General features: G+C 40.6%; 1 protein-coding gene across 5 annotated transcripts in view; it reads right to left on the minus strand.

Annotated features, from left to right (window-relative positions):
• LOC140730544 (utrophin-like) overlaps nucleotides 1–16,277 on the minus strand; it is a 460,763-nt gene that overhangs the window by 23,375 nt on the left and 421,111 nt on the right. For all 5 annotated transcript variants that reach the window (XM_073051151.1, XM_073051153.1, XM_073051152.1 and 2 more), the window contains 2 exons: nucleotides 10,550–10,787; nucleotides 1,616–1,724 (listed from right to left, as the gene is read on the minus strand). In XM_073051151.1, coding sequence (XP_072907252.1) covers nucleotides 1,616–1,724; nucleotides 10,550–10,787 — 347 coding nt within the window. The remainder of the gene's footprint in view (nucleotides 1–1,615; nucleotides 1,725–10,549; nucleotides 10,788–16,277) is intronic.

Consider the following 16,277-nt stretch of genomic DNA (forward strand, 5'->3'; position numbering starts at 1 on the left):
AATTTATTACCACAGTGGAGGTCAAGTCATTGAGTATATTTAAAGCAGAGGTTGATAGGTTCTTGATTATTCAGGGTGTCAAAGGTTATAGGGAGAAGGCAGAAGAGTAGGGTTGAAATGGATAATACATCAGCCATAATAGAATAGCAGCCACAGACTCAATGGGCCAAATTGCCTACTTCTGCTCCAACTTGTTGTGGTCTTTGCTGTGGGGAAAAGCTTCTTACTATCTACCTACTCTATGCTACTCAGAAGTTTGCATACCTTATTAGGTTCCATGTCAGTCTACTCTGCTCAAAGCAAAAGAAACCCAGCCTATCCAGTGCCTTCTCACTATTGAGATGCTTTATTCCAGGCAACAAACTGGCTAATCTCCTCTTCTCAAAAGTGCAATAACATGTTTGCCTGTTCAGTGGCAACCAGAACAGCTTGCAGTGCTGTAACAGTGGCTCAAGTAATTCATATCCAGAATCATTCTTAGGAACCTCCTCTGGACCCTCGCCAGCTCATTTTCCCTTAGATACAGGGTCCAAAATTGCTCACAATATGCCAAATGTGGTATGACTAACCCCTTACAAAGCTTCAGTAGTACATCCTTGCTTTTATTCTAGACCTCCCTAAATGAATGCTGATGTTACATTTGCCTTTACCATCAATTCATACTCCTACAGTTAAATCAAATATGTACATAACAAACAGTCAAGTTCCAGCATAGATCCCTGTCACACAATTCCAAAGGCAAAATTTCCCACTGCCATCTCTGCACCTACAATTATCAAGCCAATTTTGGATGCATTTCACAGCTTGGTCTTTTTGGATCCTTTGGAGCTCTAACCCTTTGGATGAGATTGCTATGTATGACCTGGTCAAAGAACTTAATGAGATACATCAACTACACTGCCTTCATCAAATCACTTTGGTATGTTCTTTAAAATACTCAGTTGAATTGGTAATACTCAGTTGAATTGGTCAGAAAGGATACCCCCTTCCCCCTTTCATGCTGCCTAATTTAGACTAATCTCTGTCTTCCCAAACACAGATTAATCTTATCCCTCAGTTATTTCTAATCATTGACAATAGACTCACTGCCTATATTATTTGATTTATCCCTGCCACCTTTCGTGAATAAAGATATCACAATTGCTCTCCTCAGTAATCAGATGCTTGGCATGTGGCCAGAAAAGAATTAAAAATCTGTCAGAGTCCTTGACTCCCACCAGAGCCTTTGGTACATCTCATCAGGAGCTGATGATTTATTCACCTTTAAATGTTCCTCCATTTCAGTGGTAATTTTTTCTACATTCTACCTTCCCTATTCCTGAATTCCTCAACTGCAATGTCTTTCAGCTAAGTGAATCCAATGCTTAAGGTTGCATAATATGAGAAATCATTTTAAATGAAACATATTTGGAGCTTTCATCTATCAAGAGACTGAGGGATAGAAATGCAAAAGCACAGCTTACAGCCAAAGTAATGGGCAAAGTGGCTTTTTAATATTCTATGTTCACACATGTGCCATTCTGAGCAATGCTGCTAACAACGGTTAACTTGTCTGATTGGTAAGGGTCACTTCTCTGGCAATTCAGCTGGTGAATTTAAAATAATCATCACTAACCTGTCTGTGAGCTGAAGTCCTCATTAAATGTTTGACCATTTTCAGCAAGTTGAAAGGATGCAGATGGAGAAACGGCATTAACTCCATTCAGCTTTGATTCTGTTAATGGCTGAAAAAAATAGTCCATGTTATACAGTAATTATGCTAAATTGTTTTAAACTTTGGTTAAATATTCAGAATTCTTTGCCATAGACAGCTGTGGAGACTGAGTATTTATGCATACTTAAGGTAAAGGTTGATAGATTCTTGATTGGTCAGGGCATGAATGGATATGGGGAGAAAGCAGGAGATTCGAGCTGAGGAAAATTGGATCAGCCATGATGAAATGGTTGAGCAGACTCGATGGGCCAAATGGCCCAATTCTGCTCCTATATCTTATGGTTTGGATGCAAAGTAATTTTTAGAAAAATTAAAGACTATGGGTTATATTGTTCTCTTCATGATTCTGATAAGAGTTTTATGCAGCCCTTACTTGGAGTAGTTCGTAATTATCATGAAGCAGAAATAAAAATTTACGCAGAAATGCCAGCTTCCTTTAGGCCATTGGACAAATACACCAATATCATTTAAGGTTTTGACATCTGCAAATGCTGTAGTTCTCAACCTTTTCAACTCATGGCCCACTTGTGACCTCCATTTAGCTCTGTGGCCTCCACCCTCCATAGTTCCTCAAAGTATTTTTGGGTCAGCTGTATTAATTATTCTAATATACAGTCAATATTTAAATTTTAACAGGTTACAGATATTATTATATATTAAGTATAATGTTATAGGTGTATATGAAAAATAAAACAATTTCAAAGCTCTGAATAGATAATTTATTTAAAATATAGATAATATTCTTTCCAACAACAATGAAAAAGTACTTAATATTGTTACTTTGGGTATTTAGTGAGATCCAAGTGACTGTGCAAACCAGCAAGTTTTTGAATATCTGTGTATTCAAAACCAGGCATATCCGGGTATTTAACTTGGTTAAAGATGATCAAATATCACCTCTTTTCACAACATCTAAACTGTTATGAGTTTTGACAGTAGGTGAAGAGCTTGACTAAAACCACATTCAATTGGATAAGAGATGGGAAATCCAATTAAAATCAATTTTGCTTTCTCTCAGAGCTGTTGAAACTTATTTTAAATATCAGTCATTACCCAGAAATTTTGCTTGCTGCATTTGAATTTTGCTTGAACTGTAAATCCTTATAGCATTTGATAAGGTACCCCATGCAAAGCTTATTGAGAAAGTACGGAGGCATAGGGTCCAAGGGGGCATTGCTTTGTGGATCCAGAACTGGCTTGACCACAGAAGGCAAAGAGTGGTTGTAGACAGGTCATATTCTCATGGAGGCCGGTGACCAGTGGTGTGCCTCAGGGATCTGTTCTTTGGGATTTTTATAAATGACTTGGTTGAGTAAGTGGAGGGATGGGTTAGTAAATTTGCTGATGACACAAAGGTTGGGGGTGTTGTGGAGAGCTGTCAGAGGTTACAGTGGGACATTGATAGGATGCAAAACTGGGCTGAGAAGTGGCAGATTAAGTTCAACCCAGGTAAGTGTGAGGTGACACAAGTGAATCTGCAGATGCTGGAAATAAATAAAAACACAAAATGCTGGCAGAACTCAGCAGGCCAGACAGCATCTATGGGAGGAGGTAGTGATGACGTTTCGGGCCGAAAGGGTTCACTCAATAGGTTGAGTGAACTTAGCCTTTTTTTCTTGGAGTGGTGGAGGATGAGAGGTAACCTGATAGAGGTGTATAAGATGATGAAAGGCATTGATTGCTTGGATAGTCAGAGGCTTTTTCCCAGGGCTGAAATGGCTAAAACGAGAGGGCACAGTTTTAAGGTGCTTGGAAGCAGGTACAGAGGAGATGTCAGGGGTGTTTTTTTTTTAAAAACGCAGAGAGTGGTGAGTGCGTGGAATGGGCTGCCAGCGGCAGTGGTGGAGGCGGAAACGATAGGGTCTTTTAAGAGACTCCTGGATGGATACATGGAGCTTAGAAAAATAGAGGGCTATGGGTAAGCCTAGGTAGTTCTAAGGTCAGGACACGTTCAGCACAGATTTGTGGGCCGAAGGGCCTATATTGTGCTGTAGGTTTTCTATGTTCAATCAGCTCAATAAAACATTCTTAGAAAATTAGTAAACAAAGATATAAAAAGTATGATCTCACGCAAAAAAGTATCAGTATTGAATATGCATGTAAAAATAAAACCGTTTTTTAGGTAATTCTTAGATGCAGATCATAAATAGATTTTTTATATATATATATGCAAACTCTATGTGGCAATGAAGAGCATATACTCACAAAGAAAACCAAATTGAACTTCCATTCAAATTATGGTAAGTATCAGGGATTTAATAGAAGTTGTAGTGGTAGATAGTGATGCATGGTAGAATTCATGCTTTCTCGCCTCTCTGCAGTGTGGCCATTTCTGGCAGATAACCCCACTACAGTAACTACAGCCTTCATGCCAATTTTTACAAGTATTATAGTTCAGAAGGTAAACAGAACCAGAGTCCTGCTGCATACTCACTGATTGGCCTTGCTGTAGGCAGCCCTGCCCAATGTTTGGTTTGTTTGTGATACTCATAACCGTTTTAATGAGATTACTACAACATGGGTCATGCCAGGCACTCCGTACTAATCCCCTTCTGATACGGGTTTTGAAATTGAAATCCTGGCAACTTCTGACAGTCTTTGACGCAGATGGTTCTATTAACATGTAATTAGCTATCACAAAGTAATCATGATCGCGAGCTGGTGGAGCACGTTGCTGGGTATCCCGCAGGGTCACGCCCACCTGCTCACTGTATAATCAGGGATTTGGGGGTGGATGTGGAGCAGGGTGTGCACGGTTATTTGTGTGTGGTCGAGCAGAGCAGAGACGATGACTGATGTGCAGCACTCCCCCCTCCACCCCACAAGCTGTTTTGCTGCCTCATTTGCATCATCAGGCACATTTTCTCATTCATTTCATTTGGGGTTCCAATTAAATTACATATACTAATTTATTTTTTATTTATATATTTCATTAAAATAAACTTATGATGGCACTTTCAGAAACTTCTGTGACTCACCATTTCTTGTATTTTTTCCTAACTTGTGGCCCGTGGGGGATGTGGCTCCAGATGAGAACCACTGTGCCATGGGTGGGGGAGAGAGTGGTGGGCAGTGGGGGATGTGGCTCCTGATGAGAACCACTGTGCCGCGGGTGGGGGAGAGAGTGGTGGGCATTGGGGGATGTGGCTCCCGATGAGAACCACTGTGCCGCGGGTGGGGGAGAGAGTGGTGGGCAGTGGGGGATTGTGGCTCCTGATGAGAACCACTGTGCTAATATTTGCATTAATTGGTTTATTTTCTGAAGTCCAGTGTCTCACATGGTCGCAACTCCACAAATTTCACTGAGTGAACAAAGTTTCTCAATTAGCTGAAAGAATAGGAACAGCATCCCCAGTTAGCTAAAAGAACTGAAGTAGCATTTGTTTTTAGCTGCCAAGGTCATAGCAGTATTTGTGATTAACATATTATGGAAGGTAATTGGTCAACAGTGAGAATCATTCTCAATTAGCCGGTACAGTGGAAACAGCTTTCCAATTTGGTGATATATTTGGACAGGTATTTCCAATTTGACCATAAATTGTGATTATCTTTTTCTATTAGGACATTCAGTGAAGGCTCCAAGATGAGAGCATTTCTGCACTTTGGTCTAAAGGATTTTCGATTTAAATCCTACTCCAGACGCTTGGAGCCTAGATATCTGTGCACCTTTTTTCCCACAGCAGCAATGGCCAATACCAGAGAGATCCACTTAAGGTGAGTGGTGGGAAGTTTAGGGGAGATGTCAGACATAGGTTTTTCCTTTTACACAGAGAGCCTGGAACACACCCCCAGAGCTGGTGGTAGAGAATGATAGAACAGGGGTATTTAAGAGCCTCACATTGGCACATGGATACAAGAAAAATGAAGGGTTATGGTTGTATAGGAGGGAAGCTTAATTGTAGAGTAGGTTTATGTAGGTCAGAATAACATCATGGGATAAAGGATCTGTGTGGTGCTGTACTGTTTTATGTTCCATCTTCTAAGTACCTCACCACATCTGCAAGAGTCTGTTGCACTGTTCGAGATGCCAGTTTTTGTCAAAGCCAATGTCAAGTTTATTGTCATATGCACAAGGACATCTGTGCACAGATGCAATGAATAACTTGTATACAACAGCACCACTGTCACAAAGCATCACATCAACAGAATTCACAAGAAAAACAATCAAATATACACGCTTTTACTAGAAAACAATTAGAACAATTACCTTGCATTTTAGTGCAAGGTAGTCAAAGTAGTTATGGTGTTGCTAAACTGCAGTACTTGGGGCTTTGCAAGATGTTTCAAGAAATGAATGGTTGAAGGGAAGTAGCTGTTCTTCAAACTGGTGGTGTGGAACTTCAGGCTTCTGTACCTCCTACCTGGTGACAGATGCCTGGGATCTTTGATGATGAATGTTGCTTTCTTGAAGTTGTGCTTTCTGAGATATGACTGATAATGGGGAGCAGATGTACTTGGCAGAGTCCACTACTCTCTGCAGCTTCTTGTATTCTCATGCATTCCAATTGCAGTAAAAGACCATGATGCAACTGGTCAGGATATTTTCAAAAGTATAGCTACAGATCTTTTGTTGAAGTCTTCGGTGACAAGCTGAAGCTTCCTGTGAAAGTTGAGATGCTGAGCACAGGACAGGTTGTCCAATATTAAACACAGGAACTGTAAGTCACTGCCTCTCCCCGCTGCCAATTCCCCAATGCAGACTGGCGCATGTTTCCCCTCCTGAAATCAACAATTAGCTCCTTAGTTTGCTCATGTTGAATGAGAGGTTATTTTTGCGGCACAACTCAACCAGATGGCCTTTCTCACCTCCAGTACACTGACTTATTGCCACCTGTGATTCATCTAACAACAGTAGAGTTATAAGGTAATTTGATTGCTCTGGAGCTGTGCTGAGCCAATAATGTGCAGATGGAGAGTAAAATAGGGCCTAAGCACACATCCTGGAGGTTCACCTATGTTGATGAGGAGATGTCATTACCAATCCTCACTGATTGAAGTCTGCTGATTACTCTGGCATTCAGTTGTAGAAGGAGCTACAGAGGTTCAGATCTCAAATCCTGATGATTAATGTGTTGAAAGCCAAGCTGTAGTCAATGAACAGCAGCCTGAAGTACAAGTTCCTGTTGTCTACGGAGTCCAGAGCAAAGTGAGGATGAGATATCAAACTATTCATTCAGGTGGAATTACGAAGATTCTGTGGCAATATTCGGAGGATAATCGATACAGGTAACATCACCAAAAAATATCATTCTCACATTTGTGGGAACTTGCCATGGATCAAGTAACTACGAAGGGTCTCAGCCCGAAACGTCGACAGTGCTTCTCCCTATAGATGCTGCCTGGCCTACTGTGTTCCACTGGCATTTTGTGTGTGTTGCTAGGCATTAAGAATACTTGATTGGTTGCAAAGTAATTTTGGATTATTTGAGGCCTTAGCAAATGTTAAATAAACCTACAATTAGTTTGCAAATGGAAGCAGAACTGCATATTTTCAAATCAGTGGGTGGACCCTCAGTTTGACACCTTGTAATTACTGTCATAGAAATGTGTCATGTGGACAGATTGAAGTGCAATTTAGCAAAGCAATGCCACAGGCACATTCTCCAATGCAGACATTTCTACCATTTGACTCAAAAATGCAACATGACTGCAATTGAGAAGTTGAAAGTAATCAATTCATTAGCAAATACTTTTGTCTGAGTCCTGATGGACTGTCTTCCAATTGATTGGGAGCAAATGCAACGATAGGTCAATTTTATTCACATTCAACTGAACTTTCTCAAACATAAGCTTGTAAAATAAATTCCAAATGTAGTAAATGCATACTTTTAATATAAAATTGTATTATAAAATGGTGGGTGAAGCACACTGAGGTGGCTTCAGGTGTGGCATGTCAATTTGTGCTGTTTATTCAAAAACAGATTTTGTATTTTGAACATGCTTTTGTATAAAGTCTGTTTCATTATGTTTATCATACTTCTGATGATATGAGAACATGCCAAATTCAAAATATTAAATAACATTCTGGATAGCCCTGAGGTGTCCAGCTGTCCAGGTGATCAGTATTTTTCCTCAAATTTGCAATTTCACCAACTATAATGGAAAATGTCCAATTCCACACTCACTTTCTGTGGCAGGAGTATTACCCTGAGCCCAGGCCATCAGTATTACTGAAAGACAGAATATCGAGTCATTTTTACATTGCTGTTTGAGGGACCTGTAGTTACACTTCCTACTTGACAACAGAAACTGTCTTTCCTAATTACCTTAATGAATATGAAGTGCAATATAAATATTGCAAGTCTCTCTCTTCACAATAACCAACCTTCACTTTGTATAAAGTCAATTTCAATTAGCCAAAAAACCCAAGTACTATCATGGCAAAAATTAGTGTGGTCATAACACAAGCTTCTGAAGAGAAATAAGTCATCAACCACAGCACAATTCTAAAGCACCAGTCCTGCATACATGGCAATATGCATGGTTTAATTAATGATAAGCATAATTCGTGGTAAATTTGAAAAATAAATTGAATGTAATGAATTAATTTCTGTCACAGTCATAACCACTTAATGAACTGTATGAGGCTTTAGGAAGTGGGTTCAGAATAAAATCCCCTAGTGCTTCATGAAGATAAAAATGGATATCAGTGCTGACAGTGAGTTCAGTCTAAGGATATGGACATTATTTTGTGGACAGGACAAAATTTGACAGACACACTTGAGAATCAGAGGTCAATATGACTGAAGAACAAGCAGCCAAGGATGCATCAAGGATAGACAGATGACAAATTGCAACGCAGGTCAAAATTTAGAGACGTGAAGTGCTATTAAATGCCCCACAAAGGGTGTAATCCAGAGATGAAAGGTTCCACAGGGTATGCAACTGAGAACAATAGTTTTGAACTTGCACTATATGCACTGACTTGTCATTATTGTTAATGTTTTTATTGATTTATTGATTGATTGAGCCCAGCAATCCCCTGATTTAAGCCTAGCCTAATCACTGGACAATTTACAATGACCAATTAACCTACCAACCAGGATGTCGATGGAGTGTGGGAGGAAACTGGCGCACCCGCAGTAAAACCCGCACGGCCACGGGAGGAATGTACAAACTCCTTACAGACAGTGGTGGGAACTGAACTCTCACTGGCATTGTAAAGTGTTATGCTAACCACTAATGTGCACTTTTAACTTTGTGAGTCAGTGATATATACACGTGGGCAACTACTGGTTTTATTTAGATTTGTGGATGCTCCCACGTTTAAGCAACTCCACAGCAATTATTTTTGTATTTGCAATGTCAGCAATTTGGAATACCCAAAGCAAGCATAGTGAGGAAGATGACTTGGTTAAGTGTTATATGCAGCATGTTACTTCCTGTCTATTAGAACCAAAATAAACCTGATTTATTTCTCTTATGGACTCTTGGTGACTCATCAATTCTCGTTTGCCTCAGGTCATTCTCAATAGAAAATTCCACATAATTCACATTTAAGAAGAAGGTGCTCACATTAATTAAACTATGCATGCCATGAAAATGAAATTGACAAATCCCTGATGGTTAGATCTCAATAAACAACTCAACTGAGCCTCAAATGGTGCAGAAATGCCATTTATATTAAAGTTTTAAAATTAGACATACTATTGTTGAAAATAACATTCTCACCCCAATTATATAGCCTTAACTTCTACAGCTTTTAGTAAATGTTAAATTGTAGAACTGCAATAGCACACCGATGTTTATGGTGAGAAAGTCCGGTGATTTTTACTGTACTCACTCAGGAATGGTAATTCAGTGAATAAAGACATATAGTTGACATCTGTAAGCTCCAGTAAGGTGGTGGTGCACTTGGTTACAGTGGCCTCTTCAGGTCCAACAAATGGCATAAATGTATCACATTTTTCTTGTGATTGCAAGACCCTGTTGGTCACTGGTAATATAAAATATTGCAAGTCCAGTTCATTGGTGAGACTGAAGGTGGTGATGTATGCAGACTAGGCCCTCATGCCATGGTGCCGCCTGTTACAGCCACCCAGGCGAAGAGGCGCTGGAGGCCATGTGGGGGAGATCGGGGAGCAGCGGGTGTGCTGGGTCGGGGGCTGGCCTCTCTTGTTGGTGCTGCTCCCCAGTGTTTGTTCTGTGGAAGACTAGCTGGATTGCCCAGCATTAAACAAGGTGTTCTGCTTGCGTCTGCTGAACCAGTGTGAGATGAGGAACTGCTGCATGCTGGATCTTGTAGGACTGTGACTTCTGGACAACATCCCATTCATTATCAATCTTCGGGCCAACCATTCAAGAACTAAATTATATTTTGGTGACTGGATGTGCTATCGTAACTATATGTGCAGTGTGTGACTGTACTGTGTATTTCATCTTGGCCCTGGAGGAACGATATTTCGTTTACCTATACATGTGTATGATTGAATAACAATTAAACTTGAACTTGATATGCACAGCTTACCAAGTCTTTGAAATTAATCAACTCACTCCACAAAAGAAATAAAATGATGAAAAGTATCCTGCAGAATCTCAGATGTATTACCAACCTAATGACCCCATTTCTCAGCTTCAGCTAGTTTTGGATATGGCTTTGAGACTTTGCCAAATCATGAAACTTTTTGTTTCATGATCTCAAATGATTTAAAATCAGCCTTTTCTCCTATGCTGATGTTTCCTTTCACAGATTTCTCCTATTTTCAACTGTTTCATATGTTCAAAGTCAATGTATTGATAGCTGGAGATTGAACTCCAATTAGTTCAACACCAAGAAAGCACACAGCCACAGCTTTACCTAATTGTTTCATGAGACCAATGCCTGATTAATCATACCTCTTCCAAAAGTTTTCTCAGCCGGCACAACTGTGATTCAAGCTGTTTGTTGTGATCCTCCAAAATCTGCATTCTGGCCTCCAGTCTCCCCTTGTGTTGTCGGAGGAGCTTGGCTTCAGCCAATAGCTCAGCATCTTGATAGCTCTGTTGAGTCGGTGAGAAAGGTGGTGATGGCATGGGCTTTACACCTCTCAGAATCTGCTGTTGCTTTAACCGTTCATACTCAGCTTGTAGATTTCTGTAATAAAATAATAATGAGAGCTCATTCAGTTCATCTAATCATATCATACAACACATTAACAGCCCTTCACTCTAAATCTTCAATATTTACATCAGTTCCATTTTATTCTCTTCGTGTTTCCATTGTTACGTACCCCGTAACTGGGTCACTTACCAGCAAAGATAGAGAGGTCCGTTGAAGTCTGATGGTACTATTTTTAACAGTATTTATTGATAGAAATACACAAAAATAATATCAATGCAAACACACAGATAATATACGTCGTCAATACTAAATCTAAAAGCGCGGGTATAATAATAATCAATAAGAAATAGCTCTATCGTTGTCTAGGGGATAATGTATTGTCCGATGGAAATATAAAAGTCACTTTAGTTCAGTCAAGCTGTAGGCTGCAGCCTTTGGTTGGAGAGAAAGACGGGTTAAAACTTGCCCATTCCTTTTATGATGTCAATCCTTCGAGAGTCGTTGGGTGTTGATTTCCCCGTTGTTAGCTAAAAACCGTTCTTCCGTGGTAAAGGCCACCAATTCCGGGGCAAATGGAAATGGACGCACGTGACCTTCCACTGGTTTTTGCTATTACGGGATCGCTAGCGTTTCTTCTGGTGCGTCTGAGGGGCTGTTCCCACAGACTTTCTTTTTATCCTGACTCACAGGGTCTCAGTTGTCAATCAGGTTGGGATGATGCAATCCCTCCACCAACCTCCCCCTCGGTTCATTGCCTGGGGCTTCGATGCATAGTACAGGATGCAATACACAAGTCCGTCTCCAAGAGACAATAGCCGGTATCAATGGGTCTGCCTTTTGGAGGCCAGGACACATTCCAACTCTTTGCGGATTCTGCATGGCTTTCTCTCATTTCCTGTGTCCCCTGAACTGACTTAATAGTGATCTTGCGATTCTCACAAAGGAGGGGGCTACCCCGCACCCTTCGGCCCCTCAGAGCTGTGGCACATTCATAACATCATCAACCCCTCCTCTTTTCCAACCCTTGCACTTAGCTTGTACATTTGAGGCAATTGACAGCAACCAACATGTCTTTTTCAAAAAACCTGGATAATTTTACAGTGCTAGATAAACAAATTTTGAACAATTGATCAAAAAGCGCTTATGTAACAAAAATATTTCCCCTCTCTCCTGTACTTCAGCAAATTCCAAGATTCAGTCCTGAGTAGTTGTTTATCTAGAGACAATCACATACTGTTTTTGACTGTAGTCACACCTTATTGTCTGCCTGCACTGCACTTTCTCTGTAGCTGTTACACTTTTTCCGCATTCTGTAATTGTTTTACCTTGTTCTACACCATAATAAACTGACTTGATCTGGATGAACAGTATGGAAGACAAGTACAAGTACATATGACCATAATAAACCAATTCCAATTTCAGCCCAAATTCAAGTGATGAAAATTTATTGCTCTATCTATCTGTACTCTCTTGTCCACATGTCCCTCCCCACTGATCTCCCTCCTGGTACACAACTCTGCAAGAGGGAGAATTGCTACACCTGCCCATTCATCTCCTCCCACACCACTATTCAATGCTCCAAACAGTCCTTCCAGATGAAGCAGCATTTCATTTGCGAGTCTGTTGGGGTTATCTAGTGTATTCAGTGGGCTCTGTACAGCATCCTCTGCATCGGTGAGACTCGACTCAGATTGGGGAACACTTTGTTAAGCACCTTTGCTCTGTCAGCCATAAGAGTCAGGATCTCCCGGTTTGGTTTCAGTTTGATTTTCCATTCTGACATGTCCATCTTTAGCCTCCTCTCTGCTATGATGAGGCCAAACCCAGACTGGAGGAGTAGCACATCTAGTCTGGGTAGCCTCCAACATGATGGCATGAACATCAATTTCTCAAACTCCTGAATGTATCCCTCCTTCTTCCGTGCCCTGGTTCCACCACCTTATTCTGGCTTCTGCCCTCTTCCTTCCCAATCCTGATGAAGGGTCTTGGCCCAAAACATTGACTGTTTATTCTCCTCCGTAGATGTTGCCAAATCTCCTTAGTTTCCCCGACATTTTGTGGGTGTTGCGCCACATTCCCAGCATCTGCACAATCTCTCATGTTTTAAAAAATTTTTTTAAACCTGTTCTATAACTGTATCAACTGGTAGTTATCCAGATAGCTGCAGGAGTATCTTGGGAAAAAAAGTACACTCAAGTATGAACAGATGCTGTAGCAACTTTTGTGTTGACTGAAAGTCACAAAGTCATAGAGTTAAAAGCACGGCAACAGATCCTTTGGCCCACAAAGCCTTTGTCAGCAATTAAACAGCCACCTACACTGATCCCATTGTTTTCCCAGTTTTCCCCAGATTCTCTTCAACTCTGCCCAAATACTACTAATCATCAGTATAGGTGCTATTCAGCGGCTATTTGACATGGCATCCTGCATGTCTTGCGATGAGGTGGAACATCCGGGAGAAACCTGTTCATGAGGAGAATAGGCAAACTTCACCCAGACCGTATACAATGTCAGGGCTGCTGAAGTTCTGAGGCAGCATCTTTACTGGCTGCATCACTGTACTGCCACGAACAGTGGCAGAGTTTTGAGGAAACAATATTCCATCTGCCTTTGCTGGATTTGAAATGGGTTAATTTATGTGCTCATTTAATTTTGGAATGGAGCCCCTCCATACCAGACAGTGATGCAGCCTGTCAGAATGCTCTCTGCGGTACAACTGTAGAAGTTTTTGAATGTATTTGTTGACATGCCAGACCTCCTCAAACTCCAGATAATATAGGTACCTGATGCCTGAAAATCAGAGTGATAAGCACAAGAATGTATCAGATGATAATCTGATCAAATCATCTGTCTTGCAGTTTTGTGAATCCCAAAGGCAATCCAAATCCAGATTGTATCTGCTCAACAGTTCCACATACAACCCAAGGTAGTTACTGGTGAGTTGCAAGCCCAAGTAACTCAGTGGGCTCCTACCCAACTGCACTCAACATTGAAACCAGTATGGAATCAAAAATGGAATGGAAGCTTAGTGGAATTCCCCAAAAGTAAGCAAGGGAAAACTGTTTGTAGATATCTGACGAGTTAAACCCGTCCAAAAAAAATCCTTCAAGATGGTCTTTTCAATGATGACTTTATGTCTATAAGACCACATTTATTTTTACAATGAATGATTTTGATGATTTAAGTCCCATACAAAACATTTAAAAAGAATTCACAGTACTGCAGAAAAAATCATTTATAATATGTGGGCTGCCTTAATGACTATTGCCCAGTAGCACTCACATCGACAGTGATGAAACACTTTTTGAGAGGTTGGTCATGTCCAGACTGAACTCCTGCCTCAGCAAGGACCTGGACCCCCTGCAATTTGCCTATCCCCACAATAGGTAAACGGCAGACACGATCTCAATGGCTCTCCACATGGCTTTAGACTACTTGGACAACACAAACACCTACGTCAGGATGCTGTTTATCGACCATAGCTCAGCATTTAATACCATCATTCACAATCCTGATAGAGAAGTTGCAGAACCTGGGCCTCTGCACCTCCCTCTGCAATTAGATTCTTGACTTCCTAACCAGAAGACCACAATCTGTGCGGATTGGTGATAACATATCCTCCTTGCTGACAATCAACACTGGCGCACCTCAGGGGTGTGTGCTTAGCCCACTGCTCTACTCTCTATATATACATGACTGTGTGGCTAGGCATAGCTCAAATACCATCTATAAATCTGTTGATGATACAACCATTGCTGGTAGAATCTCAGGTGGTAACAGGAGTGAGATATGCCAACTAATGGAATGGTGCCGCAGCAATAACCTGGCACTCAACATCAGTAAGTCGAAGGAGTTGATTGTGGACTTCAGGAAGGGTAAGACGAAGGAACACATAACAATCCTCAAGAGGGATCAGAAGTGGAGATAGTGAGCAGTTTCAGGTTCCTGGATGTCAAGATCTCTGAGGATCTAACCTGGTCCCAACATATTGATGTAGTTATAAAGAAGGCAAGACAGCGGCTACACTTCATTAGGAGTTTGAAGAGATTTAGCATGTCAACAAATACACTCAAAAACTTCTATAGTTGCAACGTGGAGAGGATTCTGACAGGCTGCATCACTGTCTGGTATGGGGGGGGGGGGCTACTGCATGGGACTGAAAGAAGCTGCAGAGGGTTGTAAATCTAGTCAGCTCCATCTTGGGTACTAGCCTACAAAATATCCAGGACATCTTCAGGGAGCGGTGTCTCAGAAAGACAGCGTCCATTATAAAGGACCTCCAGCACCCAGGACATGCCCTTTTCTCACTGTAGGTAGGAGGTACAGAAGCCTGAAGGCACACTCAGCGATTCAGGAACGGCCTCTTCCCCTCTGCCATCCAATTCCTAAATGGACACTGAACCCTTGGACACTACCTCACTTTTTTAATATACAGTAATTCTGTGTTTTTGCACATTTTTTAATCTATTCAATATACATACACTGTAATTTATTTATTTATTTATTATTATTACTTTCATTTCATTTGTTTTCTCTTCTATATTATATATTCCATTTAATTGCTGCTGCTAAATTAACAAATTTCACATCACATGCTGGTGATGATAAACCAGATTCTGATAATTATGTCCTTGCTAAGAATTTCTAAATGTTTCTAAAATGCAGGGACAATTAGCAGCAACTAAAATTTGACACATCTGACCAGGGGTAAAAATAGGATATTGTTTGTCTTCAAGGATTTTCAGACGCGTTCATTAGGAGGGGTTCTTTTTGGATCATCCACCATCCACAGTTAAGCTGTGCAAAGCCTGGCCCCAGGGTAAGCCTTGCCTCTCAGTTGCAGAATGGTCTTTCCAAATGATAGAGCAGAGGTGAAAGACTAAATGACCAACTCCTGCTTCTAGTTTTTAAATTGCCTGTTTAGAGGACAAGAGAGCTCTGTAACTCTTTTCAAATATTTTGTTTTTGTCTAGGCTGGCAAGATCAACTTTCCAGAGGTGAACAAAATAAATGGGGAGTTTTAAAGCAGTTCATGGCTCTACTCAATGAGATCCAGACCACTAATTTTTTTTTTACAAGGCTGCTAACCATTCTAATAAAACTTCAGAAAAGCAAATAAAATGGTTTTAATGAAATTTGGATGTAATGAATACCTGTCACTTTTGAAGTATAGGTTTTGCAAGCCTGGAGACTTAGAAACAATATTAGACTGCTTAAAGAGTCCCTAGGATATGATTGAAATAGTAATGGTTATTTGTTGGTTTCAACAAACACAGCTTTAATCATCTGTGCAAATATTATTGTGGTACTCTATGTCAGTCTCTTGACAAGTTTCCCAGTCATTTCATATACAAACACACCAACTTGGGTCCAACGGTTGAAAACCAATATTATAATATTTTCTCAAAGAACCAGTTCATCTTGGGGGAAAAAAAACAGCTAACAAAATCACCGCGTTGAAAATACATTCAATGGACACTTTATTAGGTATAGGAGTGTACCTAATAAAATGGCCATGGAAGT

This window comes from Hemitrygon akajei, chromosome 7, assembly GCF_048418815.1.
Source record: "Hemitrygon akajei chromosome 7, sHemAka1.3, whole genome shotgun sequence".
In the NCBI taxonomy this organism is placed as follows: Eukaryota; Metazoa; Chordata; class Chondrichthyes; order Myliobatiformes; family Dasyatidae; genus Hemitrygon; species Hemitrygon akajei.